At 35.5% G+C, this 14480-nt stretch overlaps 1 protein-coding gene across 1 annotated transcript; it reads right to left on the reverse strand.

Moving 5' to 3' along the window:
• Positions 1–1088: 1088 nt before the first annotated feature.
• Positions 1089–1586, reverse strand: LOC131145790 (uncharacterized). The gene has a single exon (XM_058094976.1). It carries the CDS (start codon positions 1584–1586, stop codon positions 1089–1091), a length of 498 nt encoding a protein of 165 aa, XP_057950959.1.
• Positions 1587–14480: the final 12894 nt, after the last annotated feature.

Here is a 14480-nt window from a genome sequence, read left to right on the forward strand (position 1 = left end):
GGGTGCCTTAGATATTGGTGCTGATCCTGGTAGTAAATCCACAACAAATTCTATTTCTTGATTTGGTTGTAAACTAGGTAATTCCTTCGGAAAAACATATAGAAATTCTCTGACTACTGGAATATCAGTCTGTTTCAATTCTTCTTTTAGCTTCTCCTTTATATACGCAACATACCCCTGACAACCACCCTGAAGCAGCCTCCTCTCCTGACTAGCCGATACTAATTGTGGTGAGGCATGCACATGTGATCCCATGAATCTGAATTCTTGCTCACCCCGAGGTTTGAAGATTACTTCTTTTTTATGGCAGTCAATGCTGGTGTAGTTAGCTACCAATCAGTCCATACCCAATATCAAATCAAACCCCTGCATACCTAATACTACCAGGTCAGCTGGTAACACTTTTTCTTGAATACTTATTGGATAATTTTTAAGTACTCTCCTACACCTCACTACTGACCTAGTTGGCGTGACAACTAACAATTCATTATCTAACAACTGCGCCTCCACCCCAGCTATTTTATCATATCCTAACGATACAAAGGAATGGGGCGCACCCGAGTCAAACAAAACAACAACTTTATATGGTAAAGCAGTAAGTGTACCTGTAACAACGTCTCTGGCAGTCTCGGTGTCTCCCATTATTAGTGCATAAACCCTTGTCGGAGTTGTGTTCTTCTACTAGCCTCCACGGGGTGCCTATTAACCACCCCAGAATGGTCTGTGAGCTAGTATGTGGGTCGACAGTCCCCGACATGATCATGCCGTATGGCTAAATCTCCCACACCAATAGCAGATGTTCTCTCCCACTCTACATGCTCCTGGATGCCTCCGGCCACATCTAGGGCAGATAGGATAAGTCTGCCCACCCTGAGAACCACTATGTCTCGTCATCTGCCTCTAGCCTCCTTCGTACTGATCTCCTCTCCATAAGCCTTGACTGGAACCCGCTTGAAACCTGGAGGCGTAGGCCTCTTCCCCTAGCTCGGTACTCCCACATCTTTCTGTTCACTCTCCTCTGCTACTGTGGCTCTATCAACTAGCTTGGAGAAATATTGCATCTTTAGGACTACCACTTGCTTATATATTTATCGCTTCAAGCCCCTCTCAAACATCCTCGCCTTCTTAACTTCATCTGGAACGACATAGGGGACAAAGCGTGACACCTCAATGAACTTTGCTGCATACTGCTGAACTCTAAGATTTTCCTGGGACAAATTCAGAAACTCCACTACCTTAGCCTCTCCGACAGTTGCAAGAAAATATTTGTCCAAGAATACCTCCCTGAACCGGCTCCAAGTCATAGCCACTGGTATGGGCCTCTGCACCTCCAATAATCTTGTAGCCATCCACCATCTCTCGGCCTCGCCTGTCAACTTGTATGTGGCATAGAGGACCCTCATTTCATTGATGTAGTGGAGCACCGTTAGTATTTTATTAATCTTTTGCATCCAGTTCTTTACAATTGCGGGGTCAGTTTCTCTTGAAAATGCTAGAGGATTCATCTTCGTGAACTTTTCTATCGTACACCCCTGAACAACGGACGGGCTTCCCTGCTCCATGGAGCTCCGTGCAATCTCAGCCATATCCTACTGAGCTACACTGCGTAATACAACATCTGAATCCCCGCCTCCTATACCAAAAGGCCCTACTCCATCATTACCATTAGCGTGAGCACTACTACCCTCAAGGTCCATCCTGCAATAACACCAAATTATTCTGAAAATCCGAACCACACAATGCCATTCTTACATTAATCTAACTAAGATACCCTCATACCTCCTATTACTAATTTTAAGGTCTGGTCCTACTATATGGAAAGAGAAACTGATGATAGTTTACTATGGTTTTCCTAAAATCGTCACCCCAGGAAAATCACATAAATAACCCTGAAGTTCCTGCTTCCAAACCACAGAACAAAACCCCAAATTGTCATCCTAATTTCCAACATTAACTCACTGAAATTTTGTTCTATCCAAATTTCTATCTTTCTCCCAAATTCATTCCTATATTCTAGTATTGTTTTTCGCTGTACTTTAAAGTCTACAAAACTTAACAACTTAGGTTCTGATACCAAAATGTAACGACCTAAAAAATCGTACCATTTTTTTATATAAATATTAAAATTACTATGATATGCCTGTATTATGTATTACAACATTTCAGGCCCCAGGTGGGCACTGTGGAAATCCCTTTTTACAAGATAGAATTCTTATGTAGCAGAAAACATAAAGTCATACACTCATATTTACAGTACCAGAATTTAGTACCTTCTCAAAACATTAATACATACACATCTTTCCAAAAATCCCCCAATAGATCTCCTATAAGCTATTGATAAATACATCTCCCCAAAACCACTTAACCTTCTAACAGGACAGTATAATTATCCCCTCTACCTCCGAGCCTGATCTGCTCGTCTAGATGGATCACCTGAAATATGTTAAATTACTAGGATAAGACAACTTTCAGTAAGATGAAATATGCTATTACCAATGTGTGGCAACTGAGTTTACATGAATAATATACTAATAAATAATTGAAACTAAGATAGCATGTAAAATAATATACAGTATAACTCACACCTATGTGGCTTAAAATACAACTGTAATATCTGAGTTTTCTATTTATTCATACTTCTAGTATTATAATATATCTACTATTATTCTGTAAATCTGTATAGATATATATAATTATGAAAACTTCCCTAGAAAATTGTATGTCATGATTTAACCCCTCATGACTAGTTGTGCGGTCCGTAAGCGGGACTAAACACTGGTTGGCCTACTAGCGCTAGTCTAACTGTATGCATAAACGTGCCTGTAGCATGAAAGGCCTGCTCCACCTGGTCTGGACGCTAGGGAGCACTCTACTCCACCTATGGCACAATCGGCCCATACTTCATCTGCGACATATGGTTGCACTCTGAATTGAAATAATTGTGGTGCCGTGCTCTAATAACTGATCTTATTCATTAGGTTCTGATACTGTATAGTACTATTATATATATATATATATATATATATATATGTATATATATCTTACTATTTTATCATGATTCTGTATAACCATAACAATGTAAAACTGATATGAATAAACTGTATTATCTGAACTAAAATATCTATAATATCTGATCTGTATGATCTGTAATATCTGAACTGAATAAACTGTAATAATTGAGTGCTATGATTTTGTAATTATGGGAATCATGGTATTCTGTGAATATTGTAAAATATCTGTCTGTGTATATACTGTAAATCATAATTCTATAATTCTAGTAAAACAAATTTTTGGGCATAAATACTGTAGATCATAACATTCTGAAAACTGTATAAATACTATATTGAACATATACTAACTCAAGTTACACAATTAATAAATAGAACTCATATACTGAAATTTGTATAACTATATAATTTATACTCCGTATCTCATAATCAAATACTATAATTTTCTGATAAAATTTCTAAATTTACTAGCATAGCATATTTCCTTTACCGGACTTTTTGAGAATTGTTTATTATTTCCCTGTTTCATGCTTGCTGCGCTCGTAATTTCAATGCCTTGAAATTACACACACACACACACACACACACACACACACACACATATATATATATATATATATATATATATATATATATATATATATATTTGAACTTGTCAATCAACTGAATATCCAAAATAATTATCATACTCACATTTCTAAACTATAAATTATTTATCATTTTACCTAAGTTCTTGAGATAACACCCGTTGGGATCCTTAACCCATGCCTGCGATGGTTGGAAACTCAAACCCTAAAATCACAACACCCTAGTTTAATCATCTTAAACACCAGTATATCAACATCTAATACAAAATTTGGGTTCAGAAAGGTCTGATAACCATGAAAACCCTAAAATATCCTACTTACCCTAATTTTGGGATGGTGCCTGAACTCCTCAAACCAAAATTATGCTTCGGTAAAGTTGTAAAGAATCTCCTTAGGATCATCATGGTAACTTACGATCGTCGAACTGGGGAGAAACGGAGTCGGAATCTTAGAGAGAAGTTAGAGAATCTGTTTCTAGAAAGAGAGAAAGAGAGAATGAGAGAGAGACTGAATCCTTCGCTGAAAACCCGATTTCCATGTATTTATAGGTGTCTCGACATGTGGCTTTGTGAATGAGCCACGTGTACTCATCGACGAACCAAAGAAGGGAGTTCGTCGACGAAGGTAAAGAACTCATTGGCAAACCAATGGATCTGAATTACCCACCAAACTTTGTCCATGAATCCAATAGGGAATTCGTCGACGAACCTTGATTTGTCCTTTTAACATTTTCCTTTTATCTATCATTTAATAGTTATAATTTTCGTCTCTATGAATGAAGCATCCTACTTATAGGCATTGTGCCTACGTGTAGAAGCTTCTGCCTTTGCCAACAGTGGTGAGCTATTTTCTTCCTTCAACAAAAGACGCGTTTGCTGCTTTTGTCAAAGTGGATAGGCTGTAGAAGTTTTTCTTCTTCTGCAATTTGTCAAAAGAAAACAACTCTCTTACCCCTTCTGCAAATCTTTGTCACATTTTGGTTCCCTCCACATGGTGGGACCCATCAAATCTAAAAATTAATGACACACAAAAAATCAAAATTTTGTTTATTCATGTATATATGTGTGTGAGCACACTATCTTATTTTCTTACTCACTTTTCTTGATAATTTTTTTTTTTGGTAAAAGAGGGCGGCACCTCCTAACTTTATTAGAAAACCCCTTACTTATGGCGGAGGAATACTGTGGTTCCAATCTTGAGACTTTAGGACAACAAGATCAACCTTCGAGACCCTAAAACTAACTTAACCAACATAATCAAAACCAATAAACCAAATACCAGCAACCAAACAAAAAAACTAAGAACTAAACAACTATAAGTGGAAAACAAAAAAAACTTCGGGAGATAACACAAAACATCATGAGCGCAAAGAAGGAAATCCCAACAAATCCAATCGAATCATTCCTCTGACTTGCTAAGAAAGATCATCCTAGGAACTATATGATCGAGAAATACCAGATTCACCCTGTTTGGCAAAGAAATCTGCACTTTTATTCCCCTTCCTGTAAACATGTTCCACTTTGAACTATATGCCTCTCAATGCTAGCATAAGCTCTTCCCACAATTCCCATAAGTTCCAAACCGAGCACTTCCCATAATTTATCCACTGAACCACCAAAGCAAAGTCACATGCAATTTCCACTTGATCAAATCCGAGATCTTTGCACAAATTAATCCCTAAAATAATCACCTTCAATTTAGTTATGTTATTTGTTTCATAACCCAATAATGAGGAAAAAGTTGCTTTAAATAAACCTTTTTCATCTCTTATCACACCTCCACCACGACAATTACCTGGGTTACCTCTACAACTCCCATCTACATTCAACTTAACCCAACCTCTCCCAGGTTTACACCATCTGACTACACGAGGAAGCCAAACCCCCACATTTTTTACTTGAATATCCAAGGCACGAAGGATTGTAATATCCGTGCAAGAAGTAGGTGCACATTTATTTAACTTGTTCGAAATAGATCTCAGCCAACATTTAATATCAAGCCACATAGTTCTCACTGAATCATGAATTGATTCCATCCTGGCTCTACATCGACGAGTCCAGAGTATCCAAATGATGAGACTAGGTATGAGCCCTACCAAAATGCCTAACTGTGAGGCCCATCTTGCACAGCTAAACCAGACATTAACTCTGCCTTTCTAAGTACTCGTTGCCATACAACTAACACCCAACGCCACTGCTGTTTGTTTCCAAACCTCCTGAGCAAAAGATCTGGTATAAAACACATGGTCTAGAGATTCAATCTTGGCATTTGAACAACAATCACACCGAGAGACCATCTGAACACCTACTTCTTTAATACAAGTATCAACCGGAAGACAAGCGAACCAAGACTTCCATATACAAATTGACACCCTTTTTTGGCAACATAGGATGCCAGATCCTTTTTGCAACTGAGAATTCCTCTTTACGCTCCCTTATAATTTTCCAAGCACTTGCCGTGGTGAATTTCCAATCTGTTGAGGGTTCCCAAATTACTGTATCTGGACCCTCCTTGCAAGAAATAGCAGAGATCATTACTTCCTTAGCCTGAACTTCACCCAATAGATCCACTAATAAATCAACATTTCACCCATCTCTATCCCAACAGTCTCAAGTTCATAGCTTATGATTGCTGATTTCCTAAACCTTAGCACAAAGGGGACCGGAGGCTAACCATTGATTAAACTAGAAGGAGGTCAACCCTTCTTTAATTTGAACACGGACATGTTTTAAAAATTCAAGAATCACACGAACAATCGATCTCCAAAATTTGGTTCCTTTATCTAGTTTCATTTCTCTTAAGTGGTGTTTCTTATACAAATACTTGGCTTTAAAGAATTGAGTCCACAGATTATCCATAGTTAACAATCTCCACAAAAACTTCATATGCAATGATTTTTTTACCTCCTCCAAATCCCTAATACCCAAACCACCCTCACAAACAGGCTTACATATATTAGACCAAGAATATCAATTCCTTTTCCTTTTGTCATTTACTCCACTCCAAAAAAAAATTCGATAACATAGAATTTATCTTTGTGAAGACAGTATTAGGAATGTCCAAAACCTCCAATTGATGAACCGCCATTCATGATAATACATGCTTAATTAAAATTAGGCAACCCCCTTAAGTTAAAAGCTTAAATTTCCAACCTGTTATCTTTTTCCTCAATTTATCAACTACGGGATCTAAAATACGGGCCATAAGACGACCCGAAACCAAAGGAACACCAAAGTATGTAGCAGGGAAACCTCCTTCAGCAAAGCTAGTCATCCTTAACAAAGATCTCTTCCGAGCATAAGCAATTCTCTTTGGCAAAAAAATACTTGACTTTTCTTTATTTATCAATTGATCAGACCAATCCCCATATTTCTTTAGAGTCTTAATAAGCATTCGAATGGAACTTCTCTTACCATTGGCAAAAATAAGAATGTCATCCGCATATAGAAGGTGAGATACCAAAAGCGCCCCACGAGGATGATAGTAAGTCCCTATTTTATTCTCCATAAAATTTTTCTTTAGAAGTCGAGAGAGAACTTCCTGTAAAATAATAAATAGATAAGGAGATAGAGGATCTCCTTGGCGAAGCCCTTGAGAAGGTTTAAAGAAACCTTTATAAGTGTCATTCATCATAATGGACAACCGAGGAGAGGAAACACATTCCGCCACTAAACCACAGAATCTTCGTGAGAATCCAAAGCTTTTCAGAACAAAGTTTAAAAAATCCCAATTGACCCTATCATATGCCTTAGCCATGTCCACTTTGATCATTACATTTCCACAATTAGATTTCTTATGCAGAGAATGAACCATTTCTTGTGCCAAAAAAATATTTTCAAATATACTTTTACCAAGAATGAAAGCTCCTTGTTCCAGAGAAATCAATGCAGACAATAAACCTGTCATCCTTGTAACAATAATTTTTGAAAAAATTTTATAGATAACACTACAAAGACTAATATGCCTCAACTTGTCAAAACTCTGAGGGTTTTGAACTTTTGGGATTAGATCAATGTAAGATGCAGAATAAAATCTAGGAAGAGGAGACCTAGCAAAAAAATCTCTAGTCGCATCGGTCACGTCTTCTTTTACAATATCCTAGCAATCATGGAAAAAAGCCGAACCAAAACCATTCGGATCTGGGCTACTATTTCTCGGGATAGAAAGAATAGAATCCCTTACCTCCACCTCAGACGGTACACGACAAAGATCAATATTCTCCTCTTCAGAAACCATAGGAGATATTATATCAACATGGTTAGCTGTTTGACTGGGGCCTACACCTGTTAAGAAATTTCAAAAATACCTTACTGCTCCCTCATGAACAACCTCCATAGAATCCAACACTTCTATATTCGGAAGTTTCAATGAATGAATCATAGTCTTCTTCCTCCTTTGGTTCACAAATGCATGAAAGAACTTTGTATTGTTATCCCCCGCCTCCAACCATTTCTTTTTGGTTAGCTGAGAAATATGAATCTCCTCCCTCTTTTCCCATGCTTCCAACTCGAGTTTAGTAAGGAAAAAATCGTCCTCCATTTCTGGCGAATACCCTTCCTGAAGCTAAGCCTGTAGAACCTCCATACTTTCCTCCAATTTTTTAATGTTCTGCTGAACATGTCCAAAAACCTGTTTGTTCCAGTTTCGAATTGCAACTTTCGTATGTTTCAATTTACCAGCAAGTATAACTAAACCCAAGCCATGAGACTCCTCCCTCTAGGCTTCCTCTATGTAAGACTTAAAAGATTGGTGCGTGCTCCACATATTCTGATACCTGAAGGGAGAAGGACCATACCGATGCAAATTTCTATGAAATCGAATAATCAATGGGTTATGATCTGAAGTCCTCCTCTTTCCATACTCAAAATAAATATTTGGCAAAACTTGGAGAAGATTCGAATTATAGAGCACCCTATCCAATTTTACCCAACTCCAAGACTTACCACTGTGACCATTACACCAAGACATGTTGCTGCCAGTACCAACCAAATCCATAAGACCACAGTTGTCCAAGCAAGTATTAAATTCCTCCATAGACGATAACAATCTCATATGACCACCAATATGTTCTGAATCTGAACGGATGATATTAAAATCCCGCCACTAATCAAGTGAAATCATCTTTCTTTACAAACTCCAAATCATTCTAGAGTTCCCGACGATCTGTTTGACGACATTTAGCATAAACAAATGAAGCCAAGAAAAACTAATCCACAGAACTAAAAATACCCAAAATAACTTGATCAGACATATGTTGTAACTCAAAGTGCACTTCCTCTTCCCAAAATATCCAAATTTTACCCCCCACCGAAGCGTTCGCACAAAAATTCGGAAAATTTAGAAAGTCAACCCATTGCAACATCAGATTTTCATCAGAAAATGGCTATGAAAGAGGCGAAAATTTCCTCATTAACTTATGTAAACGATTTTTTAACGTGCCTAAACCCCGTACGTTCCACACTAGAATTGTATTAATTATAAATCAAGTTCCTTTGGATGGGTAATAACCCGTTGAGACTTCTTCTCACTTTGCCCATTAATATCCTTCAACTTAACAAGCGGAACATGTAGATCATCATCCGAATAAAAACCTTTTTCCAATGGGAGTTTCTCTAAAGTATTTGTCTCTACCTCCCTATCCGATTCACAATTATGTGGGAGACACCTGGCCGTGAAAGTACACTCTTATTCCAAAATTTTTGTAACCATATTACTAGACGTCATCAACTGATCACGCACTACTATACCATCTTCCACTATCAGAATATCAGCGTCCGGAGCACCCAAAACTGTTTCTTGATAATTGAATATGAATAAATACATTACTTTTATTCTTTTATTTTATTTTATTTTATATTTTTAAAATTTTAAATCAAGGCTATAAGTCAACTCTCGACTCTCAACTCTTGACCAAGCGGGCATTTCTTGGCCTGCTTTCTACACACCATCAATTGCAATGAACATAATAACACATGAGTTTCAATGTGGATATAAATGTGAATTTGATTAGCGTGGGAGATGGAAAAAAGTGGGTGGGATTCCTTTGAGGAGTAGCTGGCCATGTTCATAGGAACCCCACTTGTATGCCTCTCCACCTCCATGTTATTCCCTACCCATGAAAATGCCCATCTCAATCAGCACCACAACCATCATATCCCCAACAACAACTACCAATGGAGACGATGGCAAGGACATGGTTTCAATTCATTTTTCCCATTACGTGCAACCCTCGGCTTAAAAATACATGGGTGCAGATTCTTGGCAAAGATGGAGATTGGAATAGAAGTAATCACGATATGACAATGCGTACTACTTTTTTTTCAAAAAAAGAAAAAATTTCTTGAAGGTGGGATCCATGATAGTACCATATATGATAGCGATGGGTCATATAGTGGGTCTTGAGGAATCCCTTTAATAAGTGTTTATGAGTGTCGGTATAGGTATTTGGTATGGGATAATTATACAAATACATATTGGGAGTAACATTGCTGAGATTAATTTGTTAATTAGGTTGTGTTTGGGGCACGGGTTTTCAGCATTAGATTTGGATTTGGGTATATGTGAATTTGATGGAACTCAATATAATTTAAATTATTATTTTTTTTTTTATCTAAATCTACACAAATAAAAATTTAAGACCTAAAATTTAAATTCCTAAATATAAGTTAATGAGGTTCTTGAGTTTGGTTGTATAAATGGTGATTCTATTTTAGTATTATGATAATATAAGTTATTATTATTTAACTCTACTCATAGGGTACGTAACCCAATTGTCAATGACTGAAACTTACATGTCCCAAGTATCAAGTTCAGATGCAGAATGGAAAGAAAAATTGTTTAGGACGAGAGAAGGACAAGTCCAGTATGAGCTTCCAATTGACCATCACTGCCTAGCACATGGTTTTCATTAGAAGGATGATCAAACATGACCCCAAGGTCATGACTATGTAGAAATATTTTGGTAATAATATGTATTTACTTAAAACAAAATAGAAAAAATGTAATAAGTAGTATGGGGCCAATTGTACCTCTAATATTCAATAATATGTAGGTACCTTCTTCACCTTCTCTATGTTCATTCAATTATATAATATTATATTAAATTGTGGACATAATTAAATATCAATTGTTTGTCTAGATTGATCAAAAGATATGTGGCAGGCAGTGTCCTTCAATCAATTCCTTAAGTCTTGGATGTCATTAAGTTTGCTGAGGATCCATTAAGAATGTGACCAACCTAGCTAGCCCTTCCTTAAACAGTTCAATTCTCCTCTATGATACATGAAAAAAAAAAATAGGTTTTTTGGGAGGACCACGCGGATCCTTCCCTTAAATCCTACCATCTAATGAGAACATTTCAAATAATGGATCTCACATGATAGGATTCACATATAATTTGATGGGACTCACTAGTTGGAGTGTTTTCATTGGATGGAAAGACTTGATGGGAGGACCACACTGATCCTTTAAGAGGACCTAATTTTTTTCTCATGGCACATACAATTTACTTATTGCTTTTTCTTTTTCGGGGCTATGTATTTCCAAAGTTAGTTAATTTAAATATTTTTTCTCCTTTTGGCTGAAGTTTCATGCACGATTATGATCTTATAGAGTAATAGCCTAACCCACGTCTAACACTATAAACACTGCCTTTCTTAATGCATAGAGGGCATTTTTTAGTTCTTACTTGTCATAAGAGACATTATCTTTGTAACCAAGAGCTTCTCATATTCTAAAATTCTCATCAAGATCCCTAAAAATGGCCGGGTTCTCCTCTCGTGGTAATCTTCTTTACATCTATTATACAAAAACTTCTTTCGTCAGCATAAAAACCCACGTCTATATAATATAATTATATAAACACACATTAAATACAATATATAATAATGATATAAAATTAACCGCTTTGAAAGTTATTAGATAATATTAAATAAAATAAAAGATAATAACTTTAATAATAATAATTATTATTATTATTATTATAATAGGTATTTCTACTAATAATTTTGAGGATAATTTTCTATTATATGACAGTTGATCTTGAGTTTTCATGTTGTAGCAAATATGCTGATCATTGTTTTAATTAGGTAATCCTAATTCATTCACTTAAATATATCACAAAGAATAAAGTGATTGTAGACTGCGTGAGATGAAAATTATCCCAACAAATGAGAATAATTGGTAACTTGATATCACAACAGTGATCATATTTAATCAGTTAACCAAATGCTTTCTCTCTCTCAAATTGTCATTGTCATTTCATCATTCTATTATTAATTTTCCTTGAATGCTCTTATTCAACATTTGACATAACATCCTCCATTCACCCTCTTAAATATGTTTAGAAGCATAAATTTTGAAAAATTTTATAAAAAGTTTGGATAAAAAATTTAGTATAATTTTATATTATATTTTATTAAAATAAATATAAATCTACATGCAGGTCCAAACTCTAAACTCTGAAATATAGAATTACTGTGTTTATAAAAATACATAAAATTTAAGGAATTCGATACTTGAAAAGCAAATAATTTCCACGAAGATAATATTTAAATAAAATTATTTTGGTAAATAATAAAAAATTTTAATTAAAATAATTTTATAATTCTTTTTTTTTTTTTTATCAAAATGGGTAAATGTATTGATCAAAACGCATGTACAACTACACTGGGCATCCCCAGGTCATAAGGATCAAGATCCTATACTTACAAGTCTTCCTACAAATTACATCAAAACCTAAGCATACCTAGGGACCATTAAGCCAGTCATAATCTTCCAAAAATTATATACACTACAATTACCATACTCATTACATCAAAAGGAGATTACGTCAAAAGAGATTACTTAACAGCATACATTTCAAATTTATCATATACTGCTCTATATGTATGCCTTTGGATCACACTTATGAGTTCCGAGGAGATGCCATGATTCTCAAATTTACATCTATTCCTAAAGTACCAAATGAAATATACTGTTGCTGCCTGTCCAATTTTCTTACCTGCAGCCACCATTCCTTTGTCCTTTGCTTCTTTGTGGAGCCACTTGACAGCTACTTTGATGGTAGATATTTGCCTTTTAATTCCTAGCCATCTTCTAATGGCATTCCAAACTTCAGCCGAAACCTTGCATCTGAAAAACAAGTGATCCAAGGTCTCATTTTCTGCTTTGCAGTACACACGTACCTGGTCAATACCTTCACCCATCATTCATCACATGTAAGTAGTTTTCCTTTCATACCCAGCCAAAGACAGAAGGCATGCTTAGGGATAGAGCCACAGTACCATACCTTCCTAGCCCACGGCAGCCTGTAATTCTTTTTTCTCCAATCTAATAATAATAACAACAAATTTAGTCACAAGCAATCATCATTTCAGTACATGAAAAACATTTTTAAATGAAAACACAAATGAATCCCGTCTGGAAAAATGTGCAAACAGATCTCATTCCCAAATCCCACTACAAGCAAAATGGGAAAAAACGAAAAAATGGAAAAAATGTCATTTAAACGTACCAAACAAAGCATTATCATCATTATGACCTCATCATAATCACCATGATGTTGCATTTGGTAGGTAGAGACCACCACCTTTTTAAAAAAATAAAAATAGAAGAAAAAAGAAAATACTGTCAAAACTATGATTATCTCTAGAAAATAATAGATGCATTAAAGTGAGTAAAAATGAGAGTCTTTAGCTTGGATTGGTTCCAAATGGATCCAAACTAAGTTCATGAATCATGATGAAGTGTATTCTAGCACACTGAGGAAGCTTCTTAGGGCCAAATAAAAGAGGCAGTTGGTGTGCCCATGCTCCCAAACAGTGAAGAGAATCACTTCTCAAAGTGAACTACAACTACCATTAGCAGCAGCTATGGAGAGAATAAGACGGTTTATAAACTCTGTTGCACCGTCTTGGAGAAGGGTTCGGAATGACGAAAAATAATAATGTTAAAGGTTCAAAGGAGTCGCCACTAACCTATTATTTTTTAAGTGTGGTTGGTTCACTTAATTACTACTTGTTGATTGGTCTGTAAACTAATCTTAAGTCAAGGAACCAGTAGTCTCAGTCTGCATTTATCAGAGTTGGAATCAAAAGATCAATTATACGAGGGAAACGTGTTAGCACCCCTTACACACTTATTCTACAGACGATACTTAATTAATCATGAATTATCCCTAAACTAAATCTAATGGTCTGTAATTAACTTCTTAAAAAACAAATAAATATTAAAACTTTAAAAGAACATATAAAATAAGGTGCGATTTAAAAATGTCTAATAAAACCTTCAAAGGAAGAGATCTTATTATATAAACCCCCTTAAAACTAATATATGTGAGGTCTGAAACACTTCTTTACCTTTTATTTAATTATTAAGACGCACACACACAAAATAGAATATATATATATATATATATATAAAATAATAATAATCAAGAAAATTCATCAAATTTGAGAAAAAAGAATCTTTAAAACATTCTCAGGTTTTCAAAATTTTTTTAAAGAATTTTCTAAAATTTTTCCAACATTTTTCAGCAATTCTCTAGGATTTTTAAAGACTTTTTCTCTATTTTATCTATTTTTGGTTTTTTCATTTTTTTGCTATATGAGTCAAAATGACTCAAAAAATTTTTCTATTATTTTTTCCATTTTTAAAAAAATTAAAAATCATTTTTAAAATCATTTTAGAACTGATCAGATCGGCTTAAATAGTGGGTCAATGATCAACTTGAGTCAAACTGAGCTGACCCAATAGAGAATAGGATCGCCAAGTGTCAGCCAACGGTGGTGACACGTGTCATAGATATTTTATTATTATTATTATTATTATTATTATTATTTAAATTTATTGTAGCTGGGTGATGTCACCCGCCATCTGGCAAAAT

This window comes from Malania oleifera, chromosome 13 (assembly GCF_029873635.1).
Source record: "Malania oleifera isolate guangnan ecotype guangnan chromosome 13, ASM2987363v1, whole genome shotgun sequence".
Lineage (NCBI taxonomy): Eukaryota > Viridiplantae > Streptophyta > Magnoliopsida > Santalales > Ximeniaceae > Malania > Malania oleifera.

Bases quoted from the DNA above. Each gene is read 5' to 3' on its own strand.
- LOC131145790 (XM_058094976.1), bottom strand. From the start codon at position 1,586: ATGGCTGAGATTGCACGGAGCTCCATGGAGCAGGGAAGCCCGTCCGTT.